Here is a 16,995-nt window from a genome sequence, read left to right on the forward strand (position 1 = left end):
ACTAAGGGTTTCTACCGGTTGGTGAAACGTGTTGCATTTGGTCTTGGCAGAATTTCTAGTGGATATAATTCTTTGGTAATTTGAATTAGGTCCATTTTATGCAATGTAAATCATAATATTGGTCTGGTGGTATCGTGTGATGATTTTTTTGTAATTATAAGTTATGGGTTTAGGGTTTAGTCGACCTTGTTTATCAAGGTTGATGATCTATATATATATAGGTGATATATTCATGTAATTTGTATGGTATGGTATGGTGTGGTATGATTATGTCTGCATTATCAGAGAGATGTTTATGTGTGAACAAGGATATATCATTCAGCGAAGGGTTTTGGAAAGTTTGGTGTTGCAAGGCAGACATCTATGCTTAACTGAAACGGTATCAAGCATTAGGAGGTGATATCTTCACAATTCATTTCCTTCAAATTGTATTTTGATGTTTATGTAAGTTAGTGAGACTTCGCTTTGTGTTGAACAGTGCACTCTAGGCGGTTGGCCTGATTGCAAGTGCAATTCCCATTGTAATATTTCACATACTATTGCAAAAGTATTATCTAACTGTGGGTAGGGTTTCCCACCATGGTTTTTCCCTTAACCGGGTTTTCCACGTCAAAAATTTTAGTGTTATGTGTTGTGCACTTTCATGCTTTATCTTTCACTATGTTGTTTTCATTGTGCTCTGGTAGAAAGTTTATAATTTGCAATTATTGTTTAACTTGTGGAAAACTGATTCATCCCTCCCTCCCAGTTTTCCTCCGGTTCATTCTAACTATTGGAATCAGAACTTGTTAACAGAGGAAAAGAGTCATTTTAAGGCACAATGAATACAGAGGGTTCCTTTCTCTTTCTAACAACTTTCCAACCATCCAAATCCATGGAATTGTTATTAGATAGGGTAGCAACCAAGGGCTCTTTATTAGAGTTGTTTGGAGAAATGGAAGACGAAACTTGGTTTTGAGAGGGTGAGGAATCCTTTGACATGGAGTGATGATTTGTGGATTGCATAGATTGGGGATTGATAGGGTTGGGTGCAGTAGATTGCACAAACCTACTCCTAACAGGGTAGTCTCTTATCAAGTGTCCATCTTGATGGAAAAAGAAACATGCATTTAGCTTATTTAACTAAACTAATTGCTGGTAGAGCTCAAACCTGGAACCAATTAGTTTAATATTTTCAAGTAGTAGGTTATGAAAGTCTATTTCAACATAGGCACAAGGATGTACCCTTAAAATAGTAAATTTGTCTGCGTTGTTCTTGCACCAAATAACTATTCCAAGTTGAGAAACTATATCTTTCAAAAACGATCTAAAAGTCAAGCTCAAAGAGGGGAGTTCAATCCACATTGGATAATGAGATCTTGAGGGACCTTTGGGATGGAAGTCCAGGGTCCATGCTTGAAGATAGCATATTTGACCACAAATTACCTAGGTCCCATATTGTAAAATAGATTATGCATACTCTGAAGCTTTTAAAGTACATGAAACGTATCCTTTTCCCAAGCCTCTCAGAAGTTCAATCTCCCATCCCCTATTCTCCCAATTCAATTTATCATATCTATAAAAATCACCTTCCATAGGAATTCCTCTTTAAGAAAAGAAAGATTATAGATCTGTGTTGGCAGTATCTATAGAATCAATAACTTCATCAGAAAACATAAAGGCTAAAGTTTTACCTTCACTCTCACACCGTGATACTACTATGGCCTTGCAATCATTTTTAGCATTTCCTTCTTTGCTCACATTTGGTTGGCTGCGTGTATTCAATCTTGGAAGCTATTTATTTTCAATAACAACATTGTAATGGAGGTTCTAATGTGTTGAAAGATTTTAAAGACCATGCATTTCCTAAAATAGGTCATGGTCTATGCAAGGAATCAATGATTGAATGGAAGATCACTTTGCTTATTGACTGTTCAGAGAGGAGGATGAGTAGAGCATTACTATATAGATAGTACTTATATAAATATTCAATAAAATATTTTGTAGATTTGTGTATGTAGATAACGTAATTGATTTATGTTGATTGGTGGTTTGCAAAATTTACAAAGATTATATTGTTTAAAATTAACCTTACAATTGTATCATAGATTTTACAATCATACGCAAATAAATGCAAATAGCTACGATAAGAGAGATTGTAACAATAAACAGATATTGCTTTCACACATACATGAATCTTTTATTAATTCAAATAAATCACACTGTGCTTCAATTGATGTCTTTCCTTATAGATTTGTAGACTGAACACACACTACATTATTACAAAACAACATGCAAACATGTCTTTATAGAGATTGTATCTCCTAAAAATAGCCATTAATTGAAATCATTTGCTCTTTACATTTAAGTTCCGAAAAGTTTAAATATAAAATTCAAAATATATTGCTGATCATGCAATATGCATATGAAACATCACATATCAACATGTATTGATCTAAAAATTTATATAATCTATTAAAAATAAATGAAAAAATCCCACACTTCAACAGTCCCCTAACCCATGTTTATCTTGAAAAAATATTATCACCCTAGTTAACATTTCCAAAAATATAACGTCCTTAAAACTCATTTCTTCACCTCTAACTATAATAATCCAAAAACTAGTATAGTATGGTATCAAATTTATAAGGAATTCTCATTTCTTTTCCACACGAGATAAAAATAGTCCATTGAATTGTTTACTCAACAATAGAGAAATTAAATCTTAAATGGCATGAGCTCTATTAGAGCTTAATGATATTTGAACAACTGCAGAAACATATGTGGAGTTCGTTTATCAGAAATATCCTGCCTCACAGTAAAATAATATCCAGATTGACAAGAAAAACAACACATGTCCACATTGAAAAATAAAACAACACAGAAACTGATTTGAAAGAAAAAACTTTGAAAATCCTTCCTCACTGAAGAAAATAGCCGTTTCTTCTAAATTCCCACGGCTTCCCAACCCCTGATGTTCATGAAATTAAACAATGGGGAGCTTGACTGCCACTGCTCGGATTGATACCGAAGATCTCTGTATTGTTGCCACCATGTCATGAAGCTACTCCCCTCCAAGAAAACCTCATCAGAAATACTGCGATTCTCGATCATTTTCCCCATATAATCTTCAAACTTCTCAAGGCTTTCTATCTGTAGGGCATTTAGGACTTGATGTTGAAGAGTTCTCAGGGCTTCTTCTGCATGAGCCCAAAAGCAAGAGTCCTCAGTTAAGGATGCAAACTTTGTGCGGGGCTTCCTATCTCTACCTGTGCGAGTTTGGTTTTTATCATCCAGCCATTTTTGCAGAGCCCTATGACAGAGCGGCCTGTTCTCAATTGAGAGATAGCTTCCCCTGTTGCTGCGCAGATGATAGAAGTCTGCAATGTCTAGAGGCTCTACAAGTTTTCTGTATGCAGTGCCAGCATTGATCCATTTGTTTAGGGATTAGAAATTGTTGGGCAATTGATGATTCTTCACCATATTAATAATTTCATCCCAGAAACGTTGTAGATATATCCTATTCTCATTGACATGAAAGTCTCTCCTTTGGCCCAGGTCTTTGAAAACATCATAGGAGCTACGGCTGTTGCCCTTACACACTGTTTTAATGTACATTTCCAGCTCTGCCATTTTACTTTGGCTCTTGCTCAACTCCTTATTTAGGGTCTTGTTGACGTGTATTTTGTACACAATCATACACAGAATAAAATACCTAAAGGTACCTTATCCTCTCTTGAATAAAGTCGCTGATTGCTGAAGATATCATGAAAAAGGATCAATCAGGATGACTCCAAGGTTCCGGTTAGTAGGGTCTCTACGTGTGGATAAGCTCCAGCGGTATGATGTGATTTGCTGGAATCACAAGGGGACTTACATCTGATGATTGAACTTCCGATCTGCTTTGCTGGAACACAGGCTCTTACTGGCTTAGATTTGAAAAAATGGAAAAAGGATGAGGGCGAAGAGAAGATCTAATCCTAATACTAAGAATGTAGGAGCAATGATTTGATTTTTGATGAAACTCTAACTAGGTCTTGTTTTGACATCAATGGACCATCTCCACAAGGCTAGTGCGATCTTCTAAGGGAAGCTTTATGATGTTCAAATCATCACCGCAGGCATAGACACCATCAAGTTGATGCATATCAATGAAGAAGTGACAAATTGAAATTGAGCTTAAGCTGAATGATTCCAGTTGACTACACAAGGCAAGTCTGCAATCAACAAACTGCTAGTAGTATGGATATACGAATTCCACCATCAATCAATCTCATTTCCTCCATTCATCTAATCATCTACCATCTAGGATTGAAGACTCAACAAGAAACCATGCAAATTGCAAGAAACGACACACTTCACCATTACTTCAATGAAAATGGAGTTTGTTTACAATCAATGGCAACAATTTCTTGCCTTGTCCCCCTATTCTACTCTAATTACTATTCTATCAATTTCTAACTACTCTCTACCTACTAACTGCTTTCAACTATTTCTATATTATCTCTCATTAACCTTACAAAATGAAATGTCAGGGCTTATATAGTGCCCACAATACAATTTGATGGCTTAGATCAATTCGAGATCAATGGCCAAGATTTAACAATGAAAACCCTAATTAGGGTTTGTTACAACCATTACATAACATTTAATGCTTGACCAATGATAAAATTGTATTGCTTGGACACATGTCCTCTTTAGAAAAATCGACCAATGAATAGCCGGGGTAGGTACATCGGAGTTTGTGCCACCTTCCATGAGTTAAGTACATTGAATCTGGACATGCTGAGGTGGACCTCACTGATTGGAGACGTGATGACTAGGATGCCACCTCATCTGACACTTGGTTGATACTCAATTTGGTAGCGTTGAGAAGTTATCTTTGATTAACTCTTCTAAAATTATTTGCTTCTTCAATGAGCCCTTGTCCTAACTCCATGTGTCCTTGATGTGTAGGATGATGATGTACCTCGCCTTGGAACGCTGGATTGAAAGAGGTCGCCTCTGTCCTGGCTTGATCGTCCCGACGAAGACCGTCCTTGATCCGGCTTGATTTTCCTTGATGAGATCTCCATTTGATGCCTACACAACATTTCAAAATTAGAAACATGATTTTGCAATGAATAGCATAGATTAAATTAATTTTAGGAAACTTCATGATTAGTCCTTGAATTATCATTTCCTAAATGACGATTGAGCTAATACAATTCAAAATTCAAAATTCAAGCTTAAGGCAATGACGATCAAAATTCAAAATTAAAACAAGAGATCTTGCCATACCTTACTTGAGAGCTTAACTCTAAAATGCCAAAATAAAGGAATTCGCCTAGGCAAAAATCAAAATTTGATGGCTTCAACGTGATCTTGAAGGATAATGAACGTCCTCTTTGTCAATTCGCCACCCTTGGGGATATCTTTGATGTGCTCTTCAATGTCCTTGGCAAGTTCGCCTAACTTGAAACTTCAAGTTCGTACTCCCTTGCTTGGAATGAAATTCGCTCCTCTAACACACAATTCGCACTACTCCTTTGTCTTCTTCAAATCGCACTTGATTGTAGATGGTAAAAAATGATGATGAAAAAATGAAAATTCTCACCTCCTTTATAGGCGCTTACACCACCCACTATCATATAGGCCGACTTTTGTAAAAATAAAGCAATTTTAAACGATTTTTAATAAATAACAAGGGCCTACCTTCATAAAACAATAAAATACCAAGCGCTCCCTTTGATTTTTTATTAAATTAATAATTAATTATTAAATGCCTTCGTTTATAAATTAATAAATTCGATTTTCTTACAAGACAAAATAATTAATTAATACCAAGCGCAAATTTTAAATGCCATTTTAATTGGATTTTCAAACTTATCGAATTTTCTAGCATTTAAATAAATTCAAAAATGTGTTTGAGCGCCAAAATTGGAGAATTGGGAAGAGTACAAACCTCATCGCCCTGGTCCCTGACTGAGGGACAGGAGCGATCCATCAACTTGGTCTTGATCCTTGCATTTTATGTTCAAAACCTCCATCCTCACGTTGAGACTGGCATGTTTGCCAAAAAACTCGAGCTTGATCGTCTTGATTTGGTGGATGAATGCCCTCTAAGGTGGATATCGCCCTGGTCCCTTGGTGAGGGACAGGAGCGAACTTCATGCTCTGGCCAACTTTTGCTATCTCTCAAGCTTGCCATTGCTTTCATCGTGTAAAATGAAGTCCCTTGGTCCCCTTTGGACAATTGAAACGTGATCAACATTCAAAATCTAAGCTTTCATGAAGATTTCGCTCTGGTCCCTGCCTGAGGGACAGGAGCGAATTTGTACTTTCAAGCTCAACTACACTTTGCCAACTTCCAAATTTATCTTCAACGGTCTAGTTTCACCCTCCTTTCTTGCCTTCAAACTTAAAACTTGCTTGCTTTTGCCTGAATTTTACCTTATGAAGAATTTCGCTCTGGTCCCTGGGAGAGGGACGGGAGCTACAAAGAACTTCGCCCTAGTCCCTGACTGAGGGACAGGAGCGATTTTTGCATTTTGGTTCATTTTTCTTCACGACGGCACTTCAAGTTATATTCATTTGGTAAAATGCATCTCTTTGGACTTCTTCAAATCATCAAGTCATTAAAATCCTGTGAGGACAAAGCAATGTCAGACTTTAAGCTCCGGTCCTTCACTGAGGGACAGGAGTGAAATTTGCTCTCTAGGCCAAATCGTTACAATTTTCATCAAAAAAAGTCTTGGCTAAGGAAGATATCATCTTACTTAATGCTATGAATAAAAGTTAATGTCCAAAAAAGGTCTAAAATTGTGCATATAAAGAAAATCGCTCTGGTCCTTCAGTGAGGGACAGGAGCGAATTTGACCTTCTAGGCAAAAACTTCATCATTTCATTGTTTTTGATCAAGTCTGGATGCTCTATCATGCTCATTTTGTCCTTCACCATGCCTTTGATGTCTCAATTTGTCCAAACACGGTTAGGAATGGCTCAAATAAGTATTATCGCCCTGGTCCCTTGGTGAGGGACAGGAGCGCCTCGCCTTGGTCCTCCTGAGAGGGACAGGAGCGAAATTCGCTCTGGATCCTCAGTGAAGGACAGGAGCGAAATTTGACTTTTCGAACTCTCTATCAGGATAAATTTTATGGAATATAACATTTAAGTATAAGAAAGAATCTTATACTTTAAGTTATATTCCATATATACTTTCAGGATGTTTGAGAGTGGTTTCAGACCTCCAGGAGTTATATTGCAAAATCTAGTTTTTTGAGGTTTTTCAGTTTCTAGACTTAGTCAAATTTCAGGATCAGGACATTCTAGACTTAGCCAAATTTTAGGATCAAGACATCACTCAAGCCGGACTTGCTTATCCATGTGATCACCTGGGCGACACTCAAAATGCAAAGGCTAGCTTACAAAACTCTAAAAAAACCCAAAGAACAAACCCTAAAAGGCAAAAAAAGCAAGGGTCCCCATTTGCAATGGGGCGATGTGTGAAAACGTCACAACAGGTCTCAATGTCCATGTCATGCTTGTTTTTTAGATCTTCAGCTTTCTTCAGGGCATCAAATGCAGAATCATTCTGTTTAACCATAAAACTCGTTAGTCTCGATATTTTAATACAGTAAACATTGAGAGAAAATAATCACTGTAAACAGAGCATCTTAATAAGCTACCGCATATAAGGAAATAAAATCAACCTCCTCTTCGCTCCTCTCCCCTCCCCTAGTCTCCCTGGCTTAAAATAGGCTAGAATAACTTCCCTTGGGCAAGCTCCTGCAATTTGTATGCTTATTTGAAATTTTTTAAGGTTTAAATAGCACATTTTAAAATTTGAAATTTGATGTATTTAGGTGTTCTATTTGAAATCAGCCACTAATAGATGGGTTTTACTAATGATAATTTGGTATGTAGATCTTTGAAGCAAGTTAGGTGTCTTCTCGATATATTGAGATTGAGAGTACAGGTTAGTCATCTATAGACTCAAAAAATAGATAACTCAAGATTGTAGATCATAAAAGGATTCCATTTCTATTTCATTTCTACTGGAGAAGCAAGTGAAAATTCAAATGAACCATCTAAAAAATCAAAGTTTAGAATGTACTGTTTAAATGAGATCATAAAAACCATAATAAACTATTTATTTTTTTCTATTTTTTAAACTGATTACGCAATTTAAATTTAGAAGCATTCACTTTTAATAGATTGAAACATTGTAAGAGAAACAGCTATCTAATCTCTAGAATATACCAATGCATAAATTATGATGTATGAAAATACATCCTAAAAGCTCAATAACCATTTCTCATTACAAGACCTTACGTTAATTAGACTGATCTCTCACTTACAAAATGCAAGCAAACTCGAAAGAGTATAATTCAACTTCCAAATATTGTATGTACGTTTCAAATGCAAGGTCGTTTAAGTGATATACTAACAAAACAGTGAAAGAGAAAAAGAAAAGGAGATTACCTGAGACCGAAAACCCATTGCTTTTAATTGCAGTACTATTCCCATCTCAATGGAGGATTCTGTTTCAATGTCTGCAGTCCTTGTTGAGTATTCACTCTCAATAACATGTCTCAACTTATCACCATAACTTATGTGCTCAGAAATGAATGCAGCTGCAATACCATTTCCTTCTACAATACCATTTCCTTCTGTGTTTTGCAAAGTTAAAATTAGCATCTTCAAAACAGCTTGAGGGTCCTCAATGCAAGCTGCGCCATAGATTGAGCAGAACATGCAAGTCCCAATGGGTTTATACGGGCTAGGTTCTCCAAGACACTTGACATTGTCAAGAAGTTCCCTGCAAGCCTCTAGAGTAGAAAAGTACGTTACATTAGCAGAATCATTGTCCAGTTTGCTCCCTCTCTGAGGAAAAATTGAATTCAAATGTTGTCCAATTGATTCAAAAAGTGCAAGGACCATCCGCGGAACAATATCATGCTGAGAAACCACATGACAAAAATTTCCAGACCAATCTTCGCGGTCAATTGATTCCATAAGAACAGCATCTCCGACCAAAGGAGAACCAAACGTAATGCAGTTAACAGAAATTTGTCTCAGCCTCTTTCCCAGAACCCAGATCGTAGCAAGAGTTGCAATTGCACCTCCTATGGAATGGCCAACAAATATAATGGTTTGATCCTTCCTTTGCTTCGAAAATGCATTAATCTATTGCCACAAACAAGTAAAAAGCAATATTTTTAGAACTTAATCCCCTGGATCTAAAGGACATTATATTTGTTATTCCAATTCTTCTAACAATTACTTTGACAAATAAGATGAGTGACTGATGGTCAATATTGCTTTATATTTGCACAATATCTGTCCCATGAAACTTAGGGATAAAAATAGAACATCATTACAAGAAAAAATCCAGTCAGAATTTCACCGTCAATTAAGTGCGTGATATTTCAAATATTGTGACAAAACACAGATTGGAGACATAAAGTTTTCAGAGATGATATTATTTTGTTGATATTTTGATTTGACTCTATATTTTTCTCCTTTATCAGTTTGGATCATATTTTATGATATAATGAGATAATAAAAGAAAATAAAAATATACTGATCTTAAAGATTGATCTTACAACATGATCTAAAATGTTGATGAAAAAATATACACACAATCAAATCTAAAGATCAACAAGCTAACAAAACATGAAACATAAAGTCATAAAGAATACTAAAATTATAAATCTGGACAAGTTTTCTGAAATTAACTTCATAATATCAATTTTTTTCTCTATAGGACATCTCATCAGGTAAGTTTGAAGCCTGATGATATATTTATATCTCACAGATAGATTTTAAACATATAACATATAAATACTAAATAGTCGAGTCCTGAAATCTCATGTTTATAACTTATGATCAATAATTCTGATTAAAATAAGTCATACTGGGATCTATACACACAATCAAATCCAAAGATCAACAAACTAACAAAACATGAAACATAAAGTCATAAAGAATACTAAAATTATAAATCTGGATGAGTTTTCTGAAATTAACTTCATAATATCAATTTTTTTCTCTACAGAACATCTCATCAGGTAAGTTTGAAGCCTGATGATATATTTATATCTCACAGATAGATTTTAAACATATAACAATATAAATACTAAATAGTCGAGTCCTGAAATCTCAAGTTTATAACTTATGATCAATAATTCTGATTAAAATAAGTCATACTGGGATCAAAGATAGATTTGTCCTAAAGGAATCAGTAGCTCAATGGTAGAACACTCCAACAGTAAATAAAACGTTCTAGGTTCAGATTCTAACTGATCCATTAAAAGCTTGATATGATATTAGAGCAAGATTAGGCTATGAGCCCCAAGCATTCTATAGAATGGCATAAGAGAGTGTTTGAAATAAATCACTTGGACCAAAGATGGACCGATTTTAAAGGGATCAATAGCTGAATGGTAGAACAATTCATAAGTATATGGAAAATCCTAAATTCTAGTTCTGACTGATCTATAAAAAGTTCAGCGAAATTCTAAGAGGAGTTCCCCAAAAATTAACAATAAAACAATATTAAAATGATCATTTAGTACAGATCTTTAGCTTCATTTGAAAGGAACTAACAATTAGTGTTATGTAGTACAATTAGTGTTATGTAGTTTCACAGTTTATAATGATGAATTTGTTTAAATTTTAGATTAAACAATATAAGATTGTTTTTCATCTATCAACATTTCAGATCATACAGATCATCATCGAGATGTAATAGCTAGAAAGCAGAAAATAGTTGCACTGGTGAGACTATATAGTGGCAGGGGGAGGCAGGGGAGAGAAGATAAACTGCCCGAAAAAGAAAACTAGCAATCTTAAATATAAAATCATAGTTAGACAGCCATGTATATAATTTTGAAAATCATAGGATGATAATAACGCATCAACTGCTGACCCCTACTATAAAATTTGTGTTGGGGACAAAAACTGCAAGTGGTTATGAGAACGTGGCTTTGGAATGCAATAACAGACCTACATTACAGAGAAACTACAAAAGATGAAGTAAAGTGCTATACCTGGTTTTCCAAATCTGTATTTCTCAGAATGTACAAGGACATGCTGAGAGCTCCTCTGTGAACAAGAGCCGGTTGATCATCATCACCTTTAAGGCTGGCAGCGAAAAATTCTTTCTCACTCAGTATATCGCACTGTTCATATGGGATATCACCGGTAGTGAAATCTCCTATAAAAAGTGAAGGGAATGTGATAAACACTACACCTCCGTTCTCACTCCGACGAAAATAAGTAATGTCATTTTTATTTGAAATACTGCGTGTCTCGCCCCAAGCTTGTTCCAGGATTTCACAAGAAGAAAGACAAATTGCCTGCTGCTCTCCAGCAGTGAACCTAAAGCAAAAATTCTAGCAATTAGTACCAAACGGGCTCTCGGAAAACAAATTTAATCCTACAATTTTTATAGGAAAAGTCGAAATTCTATAAGAATGAATACATTTCTAGTTAAACCCACATAAATTTTCAAAAGCAAGTTCAAATTTCTATACCTCTTTTGAGCACCCAACAGAAAACCCAATCCTGACTGTGTTCAAAATGCATTGCAAACTAAATTTATTACATCTACCAATTCCTTGATAACTAAGAGAAGAAATTTTGTTTCACATAAATCTTATATCAAAATTGCAACCAAAAAATAAAATTAACAAGCTTTTACTCACTGTGGGCGAGTGGGCTTCAAGTCTTCATCCATGGTTTGCAAGCCTATATTCGCTGCTTGTTTTGATCATTTCGATTTTCAAGTAAGTGGGTTTTATAGGGTAATGGGTGGGGTAGGTGGTAGGTAGGGGTTTACAGGAACAAAGAAAAGTCGGAGAAAGTACGCTTGCGTAAACAGGAAGTTACCAGTAAACAAGTACAAAGCAAAGCCAGCGAGAATGGCATTGCGTACACAAGAAGTTGCCTGGAAACAGCGTCTTAAGAAAAGACATGGAGCAAAGTCGAAGTGTATAAGACTTTAGACTATGACGTCATACTCATTTACGTCATCTAGGTTCGTGGATATCCATTCTAAAATTGCTATTGATTTTGTCGACGCGTACAGCTACTATTATTGTGTTTTTGTGGGCCCTTCATTAAGGGAAAACTCGCATATGACTTGTGAACCTGAAAAACTATGTATCTTCTGCAGCTCGCAAGATTTGATATCCACACTACAATAATGATAAGCTAATTTATATAATAATATAATCCGACAGCATCTATCCAGCATGTTGGATGACTTTTTTTTCCTTCGAGAATGTAATATTATTCCCACATTATTTAATTAATACATATTCTAATAATATTTCCACATTAAATTCCCACATTCTTTAATTAACTCATATTCTAATACATTTATTTATTGTTAGCATTTATCTCATTACTACCTACACCGACCTTGATATTTGTTTATCCTCGTAAGGTTGTTTCTACAATTTTGGGGTTTGCAATGCCTCATTTATATTAACTATTTTTTTGTTATGGTTTTCTAGTATTGTGATGTTTGTCATTATATGTTTATTGTTGGAAAAAGGAAATGGTCTTTTATAGTCCACAATACCAACCATCTAGATGGGTTAGAGTCCTATGGGACTGCCTCGTACTCCTTTAGAATGAAAATGGTTTTTATTGAAAATATTATTAGGGTAATTAAGAAAATCACCCAGTAATTAATCAATCAGTCATTAATTACTTAGGTCTCCTATTACTTTACTACACAAAGCTAAACTTCAGAGTGCTTTTTTATATTAAGATTGAGCTAAATATAGGTCACGTTGTTTCATAGAATAAGATGAAGACAATTGTCATGATCTAACTTAATCCTCATGTAGGTTTCAGATCTAGGGTTTCATCCTTATTCTTTTATACGAATTCATTGTAATCTAGTTAATCTATTAGTGTAGCCATGGTCCAATGGGTTGTCAAAGAGAACTGACCAGATCATGCAACAAGAATAACACAACGGAAGCAACAACAAAACATAGATAAAATGCAAATTAGATATTTGCATCATCATAGTGTCATCATAAGACATCCGATAAGCAATCAGTTACATGTAGGCTAGCATGCCAAATTACAATTCATCCGGACCTCCAAGAGGCATCTGAATTACAATTCCAGAAATCAAGATCCTCATCACTTCCCCACTGCCTCCTAAGGATCACATATAATAAGATATATACCCTCCGAAACACATATGGGTCGACCACAAAAGATTACATTTACCAAAGAAGGAAAATGAAACGTCGAACCCAAGAATGAAAGAAAAATCCTCCAAAAAAGAACAACCAAGAAGCATGGATCGAAAGGAAGGTTGGTTGAACACTCAAGAACATCGAGCAAGGCACCAAATAGATTTTCAAGCCAAGGAATCGCTTCTCATGAGAAGGAATCACCAACTAGCCATTAAGCTCAAACAAATTTTGAAAAACCAAGAACAGCCAATCCAGAAGTGATAACTCACTAGAAAAGAACCCAAATGAACTGACAATTTGGAATGATGAACAAAAGCAAGCCTGGAAACCAAAAATCTGATCTGCAATGAAAATGAAACATCTAGCGGAACACACTAAAGGAAAACACAAAAAACTGCTACCGGAACTGAACAAGAACAAAACTAAGGAAATATTTTTGGTTGATGCAAGATTGCTCATAGACCGGGGACGCTCCTGGATCATCTATTCATAGGTTAATCTCAATATCAAAATCCTCTTTGGATCAATCTCTCTCAAGGTTGGAAAACACAAAATCATGACTTTTTCTCCTCGGATGTGATAGATATTATGGTTGCAATTGAGTTTTTGGAGCCATGGGACTCACTATCAGTTCTGACATGGTTTTAGAATGAGTTATTCGTTCTTGCATGGTGTCATAGCATCAAATATGTGATTTCTTGTCCAAAATTGAAGAGATCCAAGAAGATTTAAAAGAAAAAATTGTTCCAGGTATTTTGGAGAAAAATAATTTTTGATTTTTGCTTGGAGAAAAAAAAATTATTGGCATCTATTAGATTTTTCAGATTCTGAATAGATCTTGCAAAAAATGATGTCAAGATAACATGATGTAACCATTTTCTCTACAAGTTGAAGTTTACTTTTTCTTCTTGATTTTTTTTAGGTATCAATTAGTTTTTTCATGCAATGAGTAAATTTTGCAAAAATCAGATTAGAAGGGTTGTGTTTTTCGGCTATTGATTGGTTAAATTTACCCTATTTTTTCAAAATTCATAACTTGGGTATATAGTGTCAAAAATTAGGAAAATAAGATAACGTTAGAAAGATAGTTTTGAGTACTTTCTATTAGTATTTAAGTCTCATTATCAAGGTTTCATCTTAGATAATTTTATGCTTATTCAAATTTAGACCTTAATATTTTATCTTTTAGCTCATAATTTATTTACTATTAGCTCCAATTTTCATGATTCTTGTAGCATTAGAAAGGTGGTTTAGAACACTTCAAATCTATCTATGCAGTTTTCAAAATTCTACCCTAGGTATGTTCCAATTGCTTAGATTTTTTGGCACATGGAATGAACTTATCCTTCAATCTCGCTACCATCTGCCTCCACCAAGTGATCTTCATCTCACCATTCTAAACTCTATCTCTCTATAATTCTTTCCACCATAAGGCAACATGCCCTTTCAACTTAGTATATGCCAACTGGACTCTCTACGGGTCCTTAATATCCTCAAACTCAAAGTAGTCCTGCAACTCTCTGATCCAATCAATCAGATCTTCTAGAATCAGTGTCCCGGAAAAGTTTAGAACCTCCACTTTATGAAATTTACTCACTTGTGCCACTTCTCGCAGAAATCATTGGTATCTATTAGATTTTTCAAATTCTTAGTGGATCTTGCAAAAAATGATATCAAGATAAAATGATGTAACCATTTTCTCTACAAGTTGAAGTTTACTTTTTCTTCTTGATTTTTTTTAGGTATCAATTAGTTTTTTATGCACTTAGTAAATTTTGCAAAAAATAGATTAGAAGGGTTGTGTTTTTTGGCTATTTACTAGTTAAATTTACCCTAATTTTTCAAAATTCATAACTTGGGTATACAGTGTCAAAAATTAGGAAAGTAAGATAATATTAGAAAGATAGTTTTGAGTACTTTCTATTAGTATTTAAGTCTCATTATCAATTTTTCATCTTATATCATTTTATGCTTATTCAAATTTAGATCTTAATATTTTACCTTTTAGCTCACAATTTTTTTAATATTATCTCCAATTTTTATGATTCTTGTAGCATTAGAAAGGTGGTTTAGAACACTTTAAATCTATCTATGCAGTTTTCTAAATTCTACCCTAGGTATGTTCCAATTGCTTAGATGTTTTGGCATGTGGAAAGGATTTGTTTACATGAGATGACTTCATTTGATCTACATTACATTCATTGAGATTGTTGGTCTCTAACTTATATTATTTGAGGAGATATCATGGAACTTTTTTTGATTCTTTATTTGTCATCCTAGAAAAGGATAATTATGAGACTTGACGAAATTACATCTTGAAATATATCTTAGGTGGCTTGATCTTTTTCCTTATCTATATGTGCTCATACATGAGTCAATCATGTGTAATAGGGAATAAATCAATTTGGGTTACCCCCTCCCCACCTCCCTCTCTCTCTCTCTCTCTCTCTCTCTCTCTCTCTCTCTCTCTCTCTCTCTCTCTCTCTCTCTCTCTCTCTCTCTCTCTCTCTCTCTCTCTCTCTCTCTCTCTCTCTCTCTCTCTCTCTCCTCTCACTTCCCTCCCCTACTCTCCATGTCTCCCTTTGTTTGCAATTCTCTCTTCCTTTACCTCTCTACCTTTGTGAGATCTCTCCTTCTATTTTCTCTCTCCCCTCACCTCTCCCACCCTCTCGCTTTGTGAACTCTCTCCTGAGCATTTTGCCTCCTAATTACATAGCTATAGAGTTTAGGTAAAAATTTAAAACCAAGTTTTTAACAAAAAGCCTAAGTGAAAAATTAAGTTTAAGGACCAAAACCATGTTTTTGTTATGGAAATGTAACAAGTTTACATGTTATTGACCCCTAAAATTGGTGTTTGTCTACCTCCAAATGTGAAAAGTAAGGGACCAAAAATACACGTGTTATGCTTCTATAACATGTACATATTTTCGGTCTCTTAATTACTTTGTGCCACAACATGGAAACATCTAAAAATTTAAATCGGAATAACACAATTGAGTTATTCTTATTAAAGAAAATGTGGTCATGTTATTCTTATTAAAGAAAAAAAATCATGTTATTCTTATTAAAGAAAACATGATTGTGTTTTCTTTAATAAGAATAACACGATTGTGTTTTCTTAAATTTAAATAACACGATCATGTTTTCTTTAATTTAAATTATAACATGATCATTTTTTTAAAAATAAAAACACGTATGTGGTTTTAATTCAAAAATTAGGTATGTGTTAAGGCTTCTATTTTTCGAGCCTTAACATGTATGTGTTTCATTTGTGTTAGGCCTATTTTTATGAGTGACCACTAAATTGTCTAGCATCTTGACACACTTAGCCATATATCACAAGTCTTGCATGTTTTGATAGTTTATAGACTTGTCTCCTTGTTCATACCCCTCATAATGAGGCCCAATAACCATATTTTTTTGTCCCTAATCAACCTAGTATCACCACATGTTTGACACCTATTGATTAAATGCATCATGACATTCATATTCTTCTAGACATAGCTACATGGGATTGATATCTTTTAGATATATCATCCTTATTTGTGGAGTAGAATATTGTAGATTTGGAGGATAATTTTGAGGACATTCATATCCTAATTGTTGATAAATACATCATTATTATTAGCCCATCATCATCATTATCATTGGATCTTGTTCGACATCAGTATTGATAGGTTTCTATTTTGACATTGAATTTCATTTCAACATGAGGATGTTGGAGTAGGTTTCAAATGAACACATAATTTGGATTTGGATTTTCTATCCTTTCATATTTTGGGAATAGCTTTTCTAATCACCAATGGATTTG

At 34.7% G+C, this 16,995-nt stretch overlaps 1 protein-coding gene across 1 annotated transcript; it reads right to left on the reverse strand.

The window, feature by feature from the left end:
• Nucleotides 1–4,406: 4,406 nt before the first annotated feature.
• Nucleotides 4,407–11,816, reverse strand: LOC131042569 (protein EDS1L-like). The gene is made up of 4 exons (XM_057975887.2): nt 11,670–11,816; nt 11,013–11,343; nt 8,443–9,147; nt 4,407–5,061 (listed from the first exon to the last, which is right to left on the reverse strand). Exons 1-4 carry the CDS (start codon nt 11,699–11,701, stop codon nt 4,909–4,911), a joined length of 1,221 nt encoding a protein of 406 aa, XP_057831870.2. The 5' UTR covers nt 11,702–11,816; the 3' UTR covers nt 4,407–4,908.
• Between the last annotated feature and the right edge of the window lie 5,179 nt (nt 11,817–16,995).

The sequence above is a fragment of the Cryptomeria japonica genome, chromosome 5 (assembly GCF_030272615.1).
Source record: "Cryptomeria japonica chromosome 5, Sugi_1.0, whole genome shotgun sequence".
In the NCBI taxonomy this organism is placed as follows: Eukaryota; Viridiplantae; Streptophyta; class Pinopsida; order Cupressales; family Cupressaceae; genus Cryptomeria; species Cryptomeria japonica.